Raw genomic sequence first — 18,845 nt, 5'->3', positions numbered from 1 at the left:
GTGAGGAAAAAATTACTTGCTGCTTTTAAGACGAAGTTCATTAATTTTGGAGGGGATTATACGGCAGTATTGCTGAGATAATATATGATGACTAAATGACCCAAAAGATTGCTTCAAGTCCTACATTCCAATACCTGTGTTTAATTCATGCCGAGATAGGACTGATCTGTGCAGGGCCATGAAACAAGAACCTCGAAGAGGAGCGGCAGGTACCTGTTGCACATCTGAATGCTACAGGAGAAGCCACAGCAGTGGTGGCCATTTATTCTCATTATACAATATAAACCCATCAGCTGGATAGTAGCACTTTGTCAAAAGCTTGCAGAAGGATCTGGCAGTATAAGCATCAATATCTCCCTGGCATCCATGGCTTTCTGGAAGTTGTCTTCACCTGCCATGAGATCTGTCAGCCTTGTGCCCTCGTTGGTGCCCTGTTCAATGTGTCATCCGGGATATGGGCACGTCACCCGTCACTGGCATCTGCTGTTGAAGGTTACTGCTCCTCTAATTATTTTGCCTGCCGAATGGCAAGTTCTTGAATGTTTGCTGGCATCTGCTTGACCACCAGGAATACAATTGAGCTCTTTAAGTGATACGGTAGATGTGTTTTTTTCAGAAGAGGCATGATAGAAGGTTTAGTGGATCTTAATTGGCTTTTGTCAAACACAAGAGGCTCTTATCCATTCCTAGGTTCACAACGAGTGTTTTTCAGGGTGCCTGTCCATTAGTCTGTGTGACAGGCCAAAAGCTAGTGAAGGGTGTCAGGCTGGATAATGTGATTTTAAATGAGGCAGAATTTTTTCTCTTGGCTAGTTCCATATGTATTGGATGGGACTTATCAGCAGCGTCTGCTGACAGTCGCTCACAGTGTTCAATGCTGAGGTCTGATGGCTGGTCTGATTAACCAGTTAGAGTAATAATAACTTGTATGTACTTCGGCTCTCAAGCCAGCTCTGATGAGTTGATAGAGCACAACTTTATTTTGCATTCCAGCTTAGACAAAGAGCTTGCACACCCAAAGAAGTTAAAGTGGGATGGCAAAGTTACCACTTATCATCCTGCTCCAGGGCAATGGCATGTGCATGTGTTCTTATCACAGAGCACTCCTCTGCTTATCCCTCTTTCACGGAGGCTAAGCAATCTCAATTGCCTTGCATTTCCTAAGACGTTCTGCAGGCTAACAGAGTTTGCAGTCTGTCAAAGCCCTAAATTCCCATTTGCACATGCTCCTCACACAGCAACTGCTCCAATCCCTTCCTGACTTTAGCTGATTGTCTTGGATTCAAATCTAATTATGGAGAGGAGCCCTGCTCTCCCACAGACGAGTGTCTTTGGTTGGATGACTTCTGCGGAGAGGGAAAGAAACATCACGGTTTCTTTGCAGCAGATTGTAGAGGTTAGATTGGACCTTTCTGTGTTTCCTTTCTGATAATGGCGCAGTTCCAGTGCTGGGAGCTGGCTCCTGCAAATGGGCACAGAAACGGGTAATTCACATGTCACGCGTGTAAAGCCAAAGGCCTTGGCTTGCTTTGGCAGAAGGCTCCTCTCATGTTTCCATAGGAACATAAGGGAATTAAAGATTTTCAGCATACAGCTTGAAGTTCAATCTCACAGTTACTGAGAGAAAACATCTGCTGCCACTACCCAGGTAGCATTGCAGATCCAAACTTTCAGCTCTGAGGTATGAAATACATACGTTATGAAATCATGCTGGCTCCTCTTGGGTAGTCGAAGATCCCATAAGAAACAAGGGCTTGTAGCACCACGTGCATCACACCAGTGAGTTGTGCTGGTAGAAAGCTGTGATGCGAAGACATTTGCTTGAAATGTCAGGACCTTGTAGTGCGAAAAGGTGCCAGCAGAACGTTACACTGCAAATAGCTACTGGGACACGGTGACTTTGTTCTAGAAGACGAACTGCTAAAAGTGACTGCATTGCACATGTAGCTCTACTTAGGGAAAAAAGGGGGAAAAACTCTTTTAAGTAAAAAGTAGGTGCTAAAGGAATCCAAATTTGGAGCTTTCTTGACTGGCTGGATGCTGAATGACTGAGTGATAAAATGGCAGATGAAAATCAATGTCAATAAGTACAGAGGAATTCACAGGGGAAGGAGTGAACCTAACTACGCATATGCAATGACAAGCTGTAAAATAGCTCACAGGAAAAAGATTTCAGAATTCCTGTGAAAAGTTTTCTGCAAAGATCAGCTTTGTGCTCAGTAGTGGTCAAGGAGGGAGCTAGAAGATAGGAATGGATTAGGAAAGGCCCAGAGAGAAGAGAAAACAATGATCTGGCATCAAAAAGACCACAATTTTCATGCTGTGGCTAAAAAATTGTGGAAAACATTAGCACAGGATGTCTGCAAGGAAAAAACTAAGTGTTCAGAGAGGTTTCCAGACAAATTGATGGTGGCATCTAAGCACAGGTCCAGGCGCAAGATCTTCAGAAAGTGCCCTGAATGTCTATGACTAGAATCTGGAGTGTTAGCAGGGAAAGACCACTCTATTACTGCCCCCTTCCTACGTGTCTTTTCTGGCCACAGTAAGGGACAAGATATTTTATTCAGTCAGCCTCTGGTATTCCCTGAAGTGGCCCTTACGTTATTATTTGACAATAAAAATGTTAACAGATTGTGGAGGGTTGAGTTTCTTCTTTTAATTCTGTCGAACACATGAACACTTAGTGAACAACTGAGATTTTGTTTACACATTCAGCAGGACACAGTGAAGGAAGCAATCTGTCCCCAAATTAATTACTTCATTTTGCATTGTTTTTGTGGTGCTAAATGAATGAGATGCCCCCTTCCCCCCCACGTCCCTTCTGAAACCTTCTTCCTATTGTGTCAGACTTGTCACTGCAATCTCTTTTAATTGCAGGCTCCTTGGTAATTTCTCTGCCACAACATTTTCCCGAGGAGAACCACTGGTGAGTACTCAGATGAAAAAAAATGCTCTGACAAGCTGGAGTTTTAATTTTTCTTTAGATTGCTTGTAGAAGAGGATCATTATTAGCAGATGATAATTAGAAAGTGGTAACACTTTAATTTGCAACGATATATTGAAATTCATTAGCATCTGAAAGCTTTGCTGTGTTCTGTGGCAAATGAATTGGAAGCATCAGGCCTGTTCCTAATAACTGTGATAAATACCCTGACCAAACAACTGCCACCACTGTTGTATCTGTTGATCTACCTGTCTTCTGTTTGTATAGCTTGCCTTTATCAGAGAAGCCAAAGACAGGGGAAGGGTGAAATTCCTGGGGTAGGTTTTATCCCTCCTGATTTCTTGTCTAAGCTGATCATCTAAAGGGCGTTCTTTCTCCTTCAGTGGAGAGAGACAAGAACCTCTATCCAGAAAGTACTTCAGAAATGTATTGATAGGACAAGGGATAACGGTTTTGAACTGAAAGAGGGTAGATTCAGATTGGATATAAGGAAGAATTATTTTTACAAGAGTGTTGAGACACTGGAACAAGTTTCCCAGAGAGGCTGTGGCTGCCCCATCCCTGGCAGTGTTCAAGGCCAGGTTGGATGGGGCTTGGAGCAACCTGGTCTAGTGGAAGGTGTCCCTGCCCATGGCAGGGGGGTTGGAACGAGATGATCTTTAAGGTCCCTTCCAACCCTAATTACCCTGTGATGCTACGATTCTATGATAATATCCACTCCGACGTAATGGGAGGTGAGGTGGGGACTGGAAGAATGATCAAAACTGTGGGGAAAAGGCTGCTGCTGAGAAACTGGAGAACCATTCTGTTCGCTGGGTGGGACCTCATCCTTCAGGCTATCGTCTCCAGGAGCAGATCAGCGCTCCCAGAATGTGGATCATCCTAACTTGGACATGTATGGTGGCATAGAACGAACCACTTTCAGGGTCCGAGTTTCTTTCCACTAAGAAGAGAGCCAAAAAAATCTGCTTAGACTAGATGCTTGACTAGTTCAAGAGGCTAAAGGTAGATGCAAAACTATATGTTGACACCTCACAACTGACCCTCCAGTCTTTATGAACTGCTGTTTTTCATCTGGCAGGAGTGTATTCCCTCCATATTTTCCAGCAAGCTGTAAATACCAGCTAATTAAAACTTCATGAAAGTGGAGACAAGACCTTGTTTCCTTACAATTTTTGAACAAGTGCACACAAATCCTACTTTGCATGAAGCAATTATCTTTAGACAAAAAAAAAAAAAAAAAAAGCTTTGGCCTTAAAAAGTAGAGTCCCGTGAAGAGTGGTGATTTTTGAAGAACTGAACTTTCCAAATCCTTCCCTGGCCAGCTGATATCTCTAAAGCTACAGAATCATTTCCTAATTTCCTCTGACCCTTCGCTTATAAGTGTTTATTCCCCTGCCAAGACAGGGAAGCAGAGGGTAACCTGAGGACTACTGGTTACTTGTACAATAAATCATCTTTATTTTGACCTATTATGAAACACAATCACATGAAGGAATAGCATTTGCTGGATTTTTCTGCTACAATGAACCACCGTGAAGGTATAAACAATGCTGACATTGCATTGTCAGTGTGATTTTTCACTGTTAATCATTTATTGAGGTGAATGGGAAGTGAGGCACACCTGCCAAAGCTATTGTCTCAGCAGACTTTGCAAACTCAGGCTAGAAGCAGATCAGGGAACACAGTTTACAAACTTTCCCTTGGCAGTGTGGACTTTCTGGATTATTATTTACTTGTTGCCATTTTGCTTTGTGTCATTTCCTCTTTCACCCTCAATTTACTTCTACTTTGTGAAATTTCAGAGCTGTGAGGAATGAATGCATGCATTTTGCTGTTATATGATTGAGGTGCAAGAACAGCCTCCTGAGAGCTTGAATTGCCAACAAGAAGGATTTCAGTGCTCAAAGCTTTGAACTCTAGAGCTCTGTTTCCCACAGCAAAGCAGAAACATAATTCATCTAAAACTTGCAACATCCACCCATGTAGGGAAATGAATAATATTCCTCTTATCTTGTACAAAGGAGAACAGAGGTCCAACAGAAGTTGTGGGTTGTTTTTTTGGTGGTTTTTGTTTTGTTTTGTTTGGGGTTTTTGTTGTTGTTGTTTTTTTCACTGGTTGAACATCAAAGTGATGTAGAAAATTGGATTACAGATTTCTGGATTCCCTGATCTCATGACTCATCTGCTGGACTTTCTGAATCTCTCTGCTCAAGTCACTTTTAATTTTCTTTTCACTCAGCCCTCTCATTTCAGTGAGACAGTTCCTACACTGCAACCTGACCACAGGTAGCTGTTCCATTTCTCTATCTGTGCCCCTGGCAATACTTTATCCCCATATAATGGTCACCTCATGGGACTCTGGACTGCTTGGAAACCATGCTGGGCCCTTTGAATATTACAAGGGTAGCAGTTTGGCTTTCAGTGCTTTTTGGCAAAAACCAGGTCTCCCAAGGTATATCTTTCTGCATTCTGCCAAGAAACAACTAGCCGACATGTAACAAAAAAAAACAAACCAAAAAAACCCCACAACTAGAGCTGACACAAAAGGGTCACTAAATCAGTTTGGGTTTCTTGGTTTCATTAACAATAATGTCATCTCTTTGTCAAGAAAAATAACTTCCTGAGAAGGCTAGCCAGGAAGAGAAACAACAGCTCAGCTGTCTTCTTCTTGCCTGCTCTTTGTGAAACAACTTGTTAAAGGATGCCCAGGTTTTGCTGAGGGCTTGCTTTACGAACAGGTTGGGATAGGCTTGGAAATTGCTGTGGTGAGGAAGGAGGGAGCTACCACTCCCAGATGGAAGGAAAAAGGAAACCTGCAGCACAATGATGACGAATCCAAGAACCTATAAATAACTCCTCGCAATCCTAACAACTGGGCAAGAAGACATACAACAGGTAAAAATGCCACATTTCGAAAAGCATTCCTGCATGGGTGTCCTTCTTGCCCCTCTTCACAAACACTGCAGAAGGTGTGTATACCAACAGGATCTTCCACCTCATGTCTACAGCCTCTGTGTGTTTTTTTCCAAGGAGCTGTGGACAGCTGGGAGGAGCGACATCCTCCATATGCAGAGCTTGTTACCTTGAGACTGCCAGACTGAAGTCTTGGCTACACACAGGACTGCATATGTTTGGCTAAACCTGTTTTGAACAATTTAGTTCACAGTCATGAAGGCTGTGTGATGCTTTCATTCTGATTTGACTGTGCTTTTATCACATTTAAGTAAGCTAATCAGGAACCAGGTGAAGTCACGCTGAATTAGACCATTCCCATATCGAACTCGCTATAGCATGTAAGCTGGATGCCATAATATGTAATGTCAATGTATAAACCTCAATTTACGTATCACTGAGCTGTGTGCTGGTTTTGTTGCTATTTTATACCTATAGCAATGCTTATAGAGCTTTTTAATTTTTTAATGCCAGGAAAGACTCAGTGAACTGAACGTAAGTAAATCCAGTCCAGATTGGGAAGGACCAAACACTGTTATTTGGTAAGGAGGAGCAGTGGCTAAGTGGGTATAAAATTGATGGGTGGATTTATTCTATTGCCCTTTAGACATGTGCCCATCACTACACCCCTCTGGTTTGGCACTTCTCCCCGCCACCTCACTAAGAAGAACCAGGACTGGCTGAGGGTAAGACATACCCACTCATTTCCAGAGGCAAGCTCTTAGGATGTGTTTGTGGGTTGACTGGGGAAGGCTTGCAAAATCAGAGGGCATTTTCTGAACTGGAGAGGAGAGCAGTCTCCGGCATGACTAAACAAGTCCCTTTCAAAAAGACCCCTTTAAAAAAGCCTGTGGAGAAGAAGCAGTCTCACCCCTGGGATTTGTAAGGGTAGCATCAGTGCCTTTGCCTCCATCTCCGCAGCGGGTATCATCGAACGGCAGGCACTGATCCCCAGTTCCAGCCAAGACCTCCGAATTCTTCACAATGTCTTTCACTGATGTGGTTGACTTGATTTTATAGATACGTCGGCTGTTGGTGTCGGAGAGGTAGATGGAGCCGGTGATTGGATCTGTGGTCAAGTAATACTTATGAGCTGGGCTGTGGCTGAAAAACAAGGGTACGACGTTATTATTTTTTGGGATGATTTGTTTCTTTAAGTCAACAGGAAATGCAAGCACTTTAGAGAATAAAAATGCACAGGGCAGACAGACTGGGAAAGTGAAGCAGTGCTGTATTTGACGGTGTTAGGATATGGTGTGTTACAGCACAGGATCCTGAGCTACATCTATTACCAATAGCTGTGCCTGGGGTGCTCTCTGGCATGGAGGGCAGCTACCAAAGGAAAGGGCTCGCTGGCCTGAGCCAAAATCATGCCAGGAACTACTACAGGTTGAATCCCAGTGCCTGAGTTTGCTTAATTTACTTAATATAGACTTAGTTCTGTAACTGGTGTTAGTGCAGTGCCAGAAAGTGAAGGGAAAGCATAGTATACTAGGGGCAGAAAACAAAGAAAACAAAAATTAAAAAAATCTGCCCTCCCAAGTGAGACCCCAATACAAAAATCCCACAGCAGACTCCCAAGATATGCTCTCCAAGACCACTGCATCAATGCTGATCTGGTGCTTTTGCTGACTCCAGCAAAGACTCTAGAGTCCTGCCCTGCTCTCATGGAGATTAGGGGAAGTCCTGCCACTGAATTCAGCTGGACCTCAATGAAGAGAGAAACAAAATGGTCCTCGGAGTGCCACATTTTGCCCTAAGTAAAACATGAACTAGGAGGAGGGCTGAGGAACCTGAACATCAGTCCCCTGTTAAACCCCACTCACTCACTGCTTCCATGAAAACAAGAAAGGGTGGCTGAGAAAACGGAGTGAGCGGACAGAAAGAGAATGTTTTTAGCTCCATGACTACAACACTAAATGAGCCCAAGAGTGAAGAAATGAACAATCTAGCATCCACTTTATGGAAAGCATACAATGGGACTGGCCAGAAAAAACAACCGGATGAGTTTAGACACAATTTAAAAAATTGTCTTTCAAGGATTCTGTCTATAGTTTAATATAGATACTAAACTTATTAACTTCTTTTATTAAGTGTTTGCTACTAGTGCGTATTGAGCTGCATCTGTTCTAAGCCTGAAGCCAACAGATTAAACTTGTAACACCCGCTGCCTGAACACAGGTCTCCCTCCTTCTAAGAAAGGCTAAGTAGTAATTAGAACCAGTATGAAAAAGTCTCTACTTTTCTCCAGATATTCAAGCTGTCCAAACTCATCACGTCCCAAGAATTCATATTAAATGTATAGGCCATAGTTCACAATTTTGCACTTAGTGGAATTGTTCCAGGAGAAAGTGGTTAGAAACCTGAGTGTCGATCACAGTTGACTCTATCCCTCATAATAAGAAATTTCCTCTCTCCTTCAACCTTTATGTTAGGAAAATTAACCCTTCTTCAGACCCATAAAAACTACTGAATTATTCTCTGCTTTAAAAAGCCATAAGTTGATTCGTCATTCAAATTACTTAATACTTTGGGGGGAAAAAAAAAAAAAAAAAGCCTTTCTGATTTATTCTGGAATATCCCTTGTGATTTATCCTATTAAAGTCCGAACAGATTTCATCTCCACAAATGACACTGATTCTTGCTAAATAAAATGCTCTGACCTTCAAGACAGCTCCCGCCTGACAGTTCAGTCTCCATCTGTATTCCTTTCCAATGACAGCAGGCTGGTAGGGTGTTATTTCATTTACCTGCATGTCACTCACACTAAGCAAGTGGCTTCAACCCTGGTGGAAGAAGTTACCTGTGGGAATCCATCATCCATTTTGATCAGGGTCTTGCATTTTCCACTGACTGTCCTAACAAAGCCCAGCTGAATGTCAGTCAGCTTTTGAGCTGTTCATAATCTCTATTTCGCATGGGAGGTGGGCAAGAGGAGGACATTTTTAATGGCACTTTGCAATTCTTTAGCATCTTTGCCTGGAAAGCACAGATAGCTTTCACCGAGTCTTACAGCAGGCCATTTGCAGATGGGCAAAGGCAAATGTCTTTCCCAAAGATGGAGAAAAATGATAGCAGAACTAGAGGTTCCTGCTCCCCTCTCCCAGTACTATCACTTTTGGATTTCATAGCCTCGCTCTGGTGGATTTTATTATTGATTACAACCTTCAGTGGAAGAGAGAGTTCTTAAACTATTTTCTAATCCCATCTCCTGCGTAGAATGGACACTGAAACAAATCCTGGTTACTTTTAACCATGGATCAGGGAACCAGGTAAAAGAAAAACATTCATCCAGCAGGAAAGCTGAATGGTATTCCCCACCTAAATTTACTGACTGAGTCAAAAACTGTTGTATTAATGTAATACTTTGAGTAGCTGCTGGTTACCCAATTTTAGTTTTACTAATGAGGTCCTGAATATAGACGCTGCAAAAAAGTAGAGATGAGTTCAAAGTTCACAATCATTAAAAAATTAGCTCTGACTGGTTAAACTTTTAATCCTCTGCATAGCTGGATGTCACAGAGGCACACGCACCTTTACTAGCAAATGTGTTTTGGAAGAGGTAGAGGTAGAAACTTGCGTTGGTTAAACTACCCACGGGACGGTAATAACCCTGGGTCACTTAAAATTTTGGGTTACTTGGGTCTGGATTTCACATGGTGAGCTGATAGTGAAGCTCTCCTAAGACATACAGTTACTTTTCTAAATCTAATGTTATTAATGGTATGGGCAGCCCGAATACAAATGATAGTTTTTCTGCTGCACGGCCTTGCGTGAGCGATAGGAAGGGCTGGTTCATTTTCATCGGCTAGACTTCTTAAGCACGGTCTCTTCTCTATCATGCTCTCCTATGCCCTGCTCCATATATAGGGCTTTTGTGGGTGGAAGGCTCCCTGGGATGGCTTAGGCAATGGAGTATTTAACCTGGGATGCTCTGGAGCAGGAAAGGAAAAATACAAAGTGTTAAAAATGGTCAAGCTGGAATTTACCCCCCTTGCCGACAGACTTCACCGCTGTACCGGGAAAGCGTCACGCTCTGCCCTTGCACGAATTGCATAGTGTTATACACTGGAGCTTTTGTTTAACACTTTGAGATCCTTCAGGATACGAGATGCTAAATAAACATACGTTAGTAATGTAAAAGTTCCCAAACTGCTTCTCTTCATCTGTGATAATGCATAAGCACTAGAGCCGGGAACACTGGGGCTTTGCTTTTTATTTAAAGCCACAATCAATAGGCAAATCCAAGTGGCAAATTGGACTGAACTGAACAACAACTGAAATAAATCTGCCTGGGGCGAAGCCGAGATTTTTTTTCCCCCCTTTCATCCTCTCTTATTGCTTAGATAACAGACCAAAACAAAAGACAGGTCTTTTTACTATTCAGAAGACTTAATCAGTTACAGTATTTGTAGTCTTAGAATATTTATCCCCCATACTGACACTGCTACCACCAGAAAAGGGTGGTGAGTGAAGAGCCGATTTCCCATTCAGATCGTTCCTTTTGCTATTAAGGTTTTTTAGAAGAAACCCTGAGCACTGCATTGATATTTTGAGCCCCTGAGGCAACAAACCAGAGTTGCAGGGATGGGGTGCGCTGGTCCCTAGCCAAGAACAGACACTTTAGCAGGTATTAGTGGGCATGATGGTGTAGTTACTGGGAATAAGGACAGTTTCATAAGCAGAAGTTCTGCAGGCCAAAGTGAAATGGAGGTGATACTGCTTCCTTGTATGGTGGTGACACAGTGATGCACTGGGAAAGCACAGGAAAATCTTCCAAGTTCACAGTGATCCCAGTTGTTTGGGGTTGCATATAGGTCATCCCATACATCTGCCCTGTCCCTTCCCTTTTTTCATTTTCATTATTTGGACAGGATAGTGCCAGCACCATTTGGGGATCTCTGCAGATATGTTGAGAGATTCAAACTCCATTTTAAAGTGCTTATGCTTTATGTGACTTTTTACACACAGGCATGAGGAAGGAAAGCGATAAAAAGTTGGGTGAATCGGCACTCATGCGGCTTGCTTCTGTAGCACTATAATAGATGCACAGGCTTTAAGCAAAGGTTGGTATTATCCCCTTGGGCCCAGAGCCCATGTTTTGGAGGAGTCTGAGGAAGGAACCTCCTGCTCCAGAGTGGGAAGCCAGTCCCTATGCAATCAAGATGAGAAAAGGGAGATGGTCCCTGGTTTCAGCAGGTTACCTATAATGTGTCAGCACAGCAGACTGCACCTCGTCGTTGCCTTCTGTTCAAAGCCGGGGGATTCATCTCACCAAGCTTTAAATGGTTACGAGGTGGCTGCTTACAACTGAACCAGCTGCCTTACCTCCCTTTACAGGCAGTGGAGAGAAATAGCTTCTTCTGGGGTATGATTTGTCTGACTTATTTTCAACATTTATCTTACGAGATGAACTGCATCTTAGTTTCTCAAATGCAAGGGCATCTACCACCTCCTCTAAAGGACAACTTCTGTTAACGCTGACAGTATGGCTCTGGCTCCCACTGTGGTCAACAGACAGGAGCAGTCACATCACCAAAGTTAGTTACCCATAACAGCGGATCCGAATAAACCCCTGGGGCTTCTCTGGATCTGATGTCTCTGTTTAAGGACATGAAACCACCTCCGCAAAACTTTCTGTGCTGTCCTCTTCCCCTCTGAGCCTTGCTGGCCACATGCGTTTGCTGGTGACTAAAGAACTACCGAATTCCTGCAGCCAAGTGTTTTTTGTTCGGTGGGGCTGCGTTTCCATGGCTCCATGCTAGGCACCCTGCAGCTCACAAACAGAGGATTTTATTATAGCTTGTGTGAGGTACTGGTCTTTTTTTCCCTGGGTGACATTCAATAGATTAATACATAAGGAGGCCACACAGTGCAGTGAGCTGAATTTACACTTGGTCTTTTAGTATTTTCAGTTTGTGTGTGATGCCTAAAGCTCTTCTAGTGTCACAAGCTGCATAATAAAACTTCGTAGCAATGCCATAAGCCAATGTAGGCACTGCAAAGGGCTTTTGATGCGATCCTAGGGCAGTTTTCTGAGATACCTCTCTTTGCCACTAATTGTAGATTTGCCTCTTTAAGGTATGAATGGAAACAAGAAAGGAACAATATATTTTAGTGTGGCCACTTTTTGCATATTTGAAAGACAGAAATGCCTCGCCACCCTCCATGTTCCTGCAGAGAGAAGATAATGACAATTAACTGCGAATTATTATTGCTGTGCTTGGAAAAAGTCATTAGCTTCTATAAGCCCATCGAGACAGGTCCATACACAGGCACACTGGAGTAAGTTCCTGTTAATCTATTACTGAACGACAGATGGGCGTAAACTTGGAAGGCATCACAATTTGGTGACGCTTTTTGGCTTAGCTAACATCCCCCATGTTGACACGCAGCCATTTTGGCTGTTGCAGAGTTAGACCTCAGCTGCACTACGCCGTGCCGTAGAGTCAAGCCTCGTAGTTGGTAGCTCCAGAACCTCTGGAGATCAAGCTCACCACAGGCTACGTGGTGGGGAGGAATCCTTTCCCATGAAGTAAGGAAGCTTTTGCATATGGATTGCAGCTTTTCCAAGCCTCTACGATTCAGTCCCGTGGATCTCACCCTTTGCAACTGTCGCCTGTTAGCGGTGTCAAGCTTAGGACCTTCTGGAGCTCAAAGCACTGGAGCTTTAGCTAAGACTACACCCACTCATTTCCCTATGGCTCAGAAACGAAGAAGCTTCCTAACAAGAAGTATTATGGCAAATGACACAGAACAGATGCTAACTCACATGGATGACTCCCTTAATGTAGTCACAGATGGGAATATTTCATCTAAAGCTCCTCACCTCCTTCCTCCCTCACTGGTCCCCTTTGGACTGCACTGAAGCAGGCATGTCTTGGCTTTCTCTCATTTCGTTTCTTAGTTTTTAGGAATTGCCTAAAGGCTGAAGCCCTGCCAACTTCGTAAGGCTCTGGTGGCATCTGCAGCATTTGTGGCCAGTCCATATATCTTCACTCAGTTATTGCCTTCATATATAAAAACTCTTCTTGTAACAGGTATTCAGCTGCTGCCCTTCACTGTCAAAGCAGGTGCACCTTAGTGGCTCTGTATTTCTAGGGCATTAAGGATACAACCTGGCTGTTCCAAAGAGAAATGAGTTTTTCTATTGCCTTCAAATGATGTGAAAGAGGAGCTGGGGGGCTGGAACTCAGCCTGATGAAGACAGGCAGTGCAGAGGTCTTGTGTACCAACCTCCCAGCCCTGCTAATAGGTACTTTGGGCCAGTCCATTATCCCGTGGAAGCTCAGCCCTTCATTAATGTTCTGGCAATAAAACAAAAAAAACATTGCTACTCCATTGCATTTCCAGGCATGCAGATAAACCGAACATTTGTGGTTTTGCACAGCCTCTGTGAAGCCAAAGAAACAGTAAACAAAAAGCACGTAGTAAGAAAAATCCCCAATCCCAAATGCAAAAAGAAAACCAAACAAAAAAAAATCCCAACTCCACAGTCTACACTTCTAATTTAGAAAGCAACCGGGGAGAAGGAGAGGAAACTTGTCAGAGCCAGACAAGTCCTTGCAAACACAGACAGTGACAGGAGGTTGACATCTTCCTGAATGCAACTGATTGGATCAAACCCACTGAAACTCCAGTGAACCCAAATGACAAATATTCTTAGTGACAAAGCTCCAATTTAGGAGTCTCTCTTTCATCTTGTTTTCTTGTCATTACTTTTTCCCCTTTTTATTGCATTTCCCGGCTAAGGTTCTGAGTTGCACTACCTCCTATCTGAGCCTGACATACTTTCACATAATGCGAAGGCTCTCTGTGAAGAGCTCAGACTGACAAAGAATTACAAAAACTTACTTCCCTAAGCGGGTGATGCTGGGGTACATATGGCCTTTCATTACGCCTGTTACACTCCGAAAACTCAGAAAGAAGACATTTCACCCTATGAGAATTATTTTTTCTTCCTAGCTATTCCAGTGACCTGTACCCTGACGCTGTCCCCGTTTTACTTTCTTGGTTAATTCCCACCCATTTTTCCTTCTACCCTCCTCCTCTTGTTACCCTGCTGCTTCTCATGTCTGTACTTCCCCTGTCTACAGCTATAACAGCTCATGCAGAAGTCTGCGCGACTCTGCTCCGTGATTAATGGCTCCCAGTTCTGATGACTGATTGCCTACGCCAGTTTTAATCACGCCAGCTTCATTTGCTATTGAATCATCTGGAAATGGCACTTGTGGCTCACTGTGTAACAACATGCAACAAGACAGGGAGCGGCATAAGAATTCTCCACTGGTTGGCTTACCTATGTCTGAAATCTTTATTTCTGACAGAAGACAGGAAAGCAGGGAATAGAAGAAAGAATGAGGTGTTAGCAGCTCAGTTCGATGCATTATTAGCAGATTGAAAACTTGACAGTAACTGTATCATACAATGCAATAATAAATAAAGACTTAGCTGGAATGACACTGATATATTTTATATTGGATATTACTTGGCAGTGAGCTCACTTATGTACCGCTGCATATCACAAAGGAAGTGTGATCTCACCTGCTTGGAGTTATTCACTTATGCAAAAGATAGGACCAGACAGACTTTATCATTCAGAGCAGTACTGAGCTAAATATATGTAGATGCAGATATCTTTACAGGTTTTTTCACTCTCAGTCAAAGCAATACTTTGTGATTTACAAAGGTAACTTAACAGTTGCACAGTTATGGGTGGCAGTTCATTGCCGTAACCTCATGAACTCTAGCCCAGAGGACTGAAATTATGCCGAGCTGGACATTTTTCATGGGTCTAGTTACATTCTCAGCTCCAGTTATCTGCAACCCACAATACATTTGTTTTCCTTTCTGCAACGGAACGCTACACTCAAGACACCCCTCCGAACAAAACCCAAAAGCCAAACAGTGAGGGTGTTAATCTCCAAGGAGATGCTGATTTGAGAAGACACAAGCAAACTCCATTCAGTCCAAAAGCAATGGCTTTCCCCAATAGCTTTTAGTCAGCCGGCATCCGAACCCACTTACTTTATAGCACACCAGAGTGAAGAAATGTTTATTAGATCCAGTAACCTAAGTGTTTGCACAGATGAAGCAGCAATCGTTCCAGCAGATTTAACTCTGGAGTAAATTTAACTCTGTGGCTCTACACAAAAGCCAGCAAGGCCACTCTGTCAAGGCTTCCAATTTTCTCCTTTCCAATGAGGAAACACTCTGCAAAACCTCCGCTGTGTCTGGTATTTCCACTGACAATGAAACAGGGATCGGGTTTTCAAAATTGTACTTCTGGGAATGAGATATTAATCCCACTCAGTTGCAATGGGATTTGGGCCCCAAATCACCTAGGCTCTTCTGGAAATCTCACCTTTGGTCGTTAAAATAACTTTCTGGCACTGGAAGAATATTAAATTCTTTAACGTGGACCAGGTCTGAAGATTTATCCCAGCTTCCCACCTTACAAACATGAGAGATATTATGTTCTCGTATATCATGTAACAGAATAGCAAGAATCAGGTTCTTGCTTATTTACTCAAAAGGTACCCCAGCCCTCCGAGATGTGACTGCAAACATCTCATTGTGGGCTTCCTAATTGAATGACTCCCCCTGATTTCTTTGTTGCCCTGGGAGCATACCAAGACAGCTATTCTGTAAGTGCCAGCCTTGTGATGGCTGTCTGGATTTCTTTTCTCATACACCATGATATACGACGATGATTCTGTGTGCCAAACAAGACCTTCATCAAGGTCTAATGACTGTGGCGTGTTTGTAAATGAGGGACTAATGGGATCTTGCACCAATTTTCCTGCAGATCAGCTCTTTCATTTTTACCTGTGGCCTTGTGGAGCAAATGGAAATAAAAGGCAATGCTGTATGGGACCCTGCCGCTCTAGGAAGCTGTCTAGTAAGCTTCCACATGGCAGTCCTTGCAGAAACAGAGCCTTACTTTTGTCCTCAGCAGCCAGGACATTAAGTCTGAGTAGAGCAGGAAGTTTCTTACTTTCTGGAAGATTCTCACTTTCAGGCCAGATCTGGAGAGTTAAATGGAAATGTGAACCTTCCTACCATGCTAACCTCATATTGACCTCTTAGGACCTTAGGTCAGGCCATTCAAGCAGAAAAGACTCATTCAGAAACACTCATTTAACTCTACTGACTTTCCTGGAGTGAGTCTTGTCTGGCCACGCAGACGCCAGAATCAGGCCTTTGAAGTCAGTACTTTGAAATGGGTAATTGTATTCATTGTGGAAATTTTAGATAGGAAATATATCCCCAGTGAGGTCAATTTGAAATTTTGATTCAGTCACAATCTATTTCATTTTCTCAGAACTTGTGACAAATCTATACTTTTCCCTCTCTTCCTTGTTTTTAAGGGACGTTCCTTCCCCATCCTACCTATTTCTCCTAATATTTTTTTTCCCTTTGTTATTTTGGGTTAAAAGGAAATACTTCACTTACTTTCATCCATCTGTATGTTCACCCTGACACTGCTATTCAGTTGGGAACTGATGGGAGCTGATACATTTGTCCCCCAAAAAACAACTAGAAAAAGCCAGTCTATGACTACCTAGAGTGATCATCCTGTCTTAATTATGAATGATCATCTGTCCTGATTAGCCTCTACATATCATCATCGGTGCTCTGTCCTTCCAAGTTTAGGTTATCTCAGAGGCTGACTGTTAATTTTAAGAATTCCCACTGGACTCTAACAACATGAAAAGGCAGACATCAACACAGTTTGATCTAGCAGCACAGAAACGTGTCAATATTTTTGGTGTGTGATTCAGTTCTGGATGAACTTGTTAGGCCTGTGTTTCTCTGGTGTAAATCAAAGTCAGCAGAGTTGCAGAAGAGGCAAATCTGGACAGCTTTTTTTTCTGTTTTGCTGTGGTTTTTTAAAGAATTTTGCTCATTTCCCTTTTGGTTACATAAGATTTCTGCAGAACTTAAAGGCATAATTATAATGGCCACATTCAGCACAGTGTACCTCAGCTCCAGTATGTTGGTGACATTGCCAGAGGGAAAGATCCTTCGGATGTAGTTGAAATCTCCAACATAAAGACTTCCATCAGACCCACATGTTAGGGCAACAGGAGCCAGGAGCTTGTTCCCATCTGCAAGACCATTGCAGCTTGGACAAGAAATGCTACGTCTGCGGCCGTTGCCCATAATGCTTCCGATTACAGGCGGCTGCTGGGAAATAAACTGGTTTTCCCCGTTTCCTTTGTGCAAGATGCCTAGAGAGAGAACACAGTAATAAGGACATTAAAGAGAGACAGGGAAACTGAGACCAAAGGGAGCACAAATTGGCAATGCTGGATGCCAGCTGGGGTATTTGTCAAGTAGCAAGGAGGTTTATCATCTTTCATAGTATTGTTTTGTGATGGTGAGCCTCTTATCTGAAGTATTTTTTATAGACCCATTACATTTCCTGCAGAACAAAAGTATGTAGGGAGAACAAGACTGTCTTTACCTTTGAATGAAATACACTTTTTAGCATTTCATGAATGTTCACCTGCCCTTTCTGTCCCTCCTTGCCCTGTAATTTGCAGCCTACCAGGTAAAAAAAGAAATGACATAGAGCATGGAAAAATAAGGGACAGGAAGACCATGGCACATTCTCTAGAGTAATGTTTCATCTGCAAAGCTTTAGAGGAGCTCTGCTTATGTTCCCTGTAAGTGTAACGTTTTCAGCAGTGATGTGGGCTGAATTAGAGGTCTGCTGCCATATCACTGCTATCATCCAGAGGGACACAGTGCTTCCATCTTTTGGACGTGTTCTGATCAGCTTTCAAGCCTCCCTGCTGCAGTCTTGAACAGCCTTCAAGGTCTCTGGCACCTTCCATTTTCCCTTGTAAGCCATGAAGCTTCTCATTTCTGCAAGTACTCTTGCACATTGGTGGATGAGTCTGGGTGGATTTATGCTCAGTGGTAGGTCCAATCTGAATAGGGTCCCCTTTTTGTTATTTTAGGAATATTTTCCTTGTTAATACCCTTCTTTTAAGACGCTACAAAGTTAGACATGACTACACTGAACTACTTCATGATGGCCAGCTTCTTTTGCATTTACACACACCAAATTGCTTCTAAATGTAAGTTACTAGAAATAATTTGTTAGTAAAATACATGAGAGAGTACATGTGTTGGTCAGGCTTCTTTCCTTTTTTTTCTTGAATTCTTAGCAATAGAAAGCAACTGGTCCTTGCAACACTGCATTATTCCTGTTATGTGTTACAACCTACCACTTTGTATGTTGAGGGCATGGTGTTTGTCCAGGGTCCATCCTCCAAGTTTGGAAGCATCAATTTCATAACCCTGAAGCACAGCTGTCCTCTTCTCCCACAGGATCAAGTCAGGACAGGATTCATACTCATAACCTACTGAAACTACAAACAAGAGAGAAACAAAAGACCTCCCCAGATTAGTAACCCAGAAACACACCGTTAGCACACACAGAGTTTCAGCTGAGCATTTCTAAGAGCATTTCTACAGGTGACTGACAATTTCATTTAAAATGCCATCATCACAATGCAGAGTCCTAATACTTTTCTCTTTAAAGGCCATCCTGCATTTAAAAAGGTCAACACAGTTGTAGATGTTGGGCAAATGTGCTAAATATTCAAAAGGCACTGTTTTAAAGACATATTTTAAAACAATGAGTATTCGAGAGTGTAAACCACTGCTGGACTCCTAAATGGGAGCATTACTCCTATCTGCTGTCTGTGATCAATGACTGCATATCAGGAACTTGCTAAAAATCAAGGCCTTTCTTGGAAAGTAAAGTCTTATACAAATGAGGCATGGGGCAGCAAGTACGTCAGAGACAGCAGTCTTAGCCCAGGTTGACTTGTGGTCATTGTTAATGTGAAAAGGGTTTGCTTGCCATGACGCCTAATTACACCCTTTCAGGAGTAACTCTGACGAACGCATTGGAGTTGCTTAAGAGTAA

At 42.8% G+C, this 18,845-nt stretch overlaps 1 protein-coding gene across 10 annotated transcripts in view; it reads right to left on the bottom strand.

The window, feature by feature from the left end:
• TENM4 (teneurin transmembrane protein 4) overlaps positions 1–18,845 on the bottom strand; it is a 352,099-nt gene that overhangs the window by 52,055 nt on the left and 281,199 nt on the right. For 7 of the 10 annotated variants that reach the window (XM_049823080.1, XM_049823083.1, XM_049823087.1 and 4 more), the window contains 4 exons: positions 18,139–18,282; positions 16,884–17,133; positions 14,199–14,219; positions 6,771–7,003 (listed from right to left, as the gene is read on the bottom strand). In XM_049823080.1, the coding sequence (XP_049679037.1) occupies positions 6,771–7,003; positions 14,199–14,219; positions 16,884–17,133; positions 18,139–18,282 (648 nt within the window). The remainder of the gene's footprint in view (positions 1–6,770; positions 7,004–14,198; positions 14,220–16,883; positions 17,134–18,138; positions 18,283–18,845) is intronic. The other 3 variants (XM_049823082.1, XM_049823084.1, XM_049823090.1) reach the window with 1 other exon arrangement.

This window comes from Accipiter gentilis, chromosome 19 (assembly GCF_929443795.1).
Source record: "Accipiter gentilis chromosome 19, bAccGen1.1, whole genome shotgun sequence".
In the NCBI taxonomy this organism is placed as follows: Eukaryota; Metazoa; Chordata; class Aves; order Accipitriformes; family Accipitridae; genus Astur; species Astur gentilis.
Note: the sequence above shows the minus strand (reverse complement) of the source record. Positions and strands in the feature narration are given on the sequence as shown.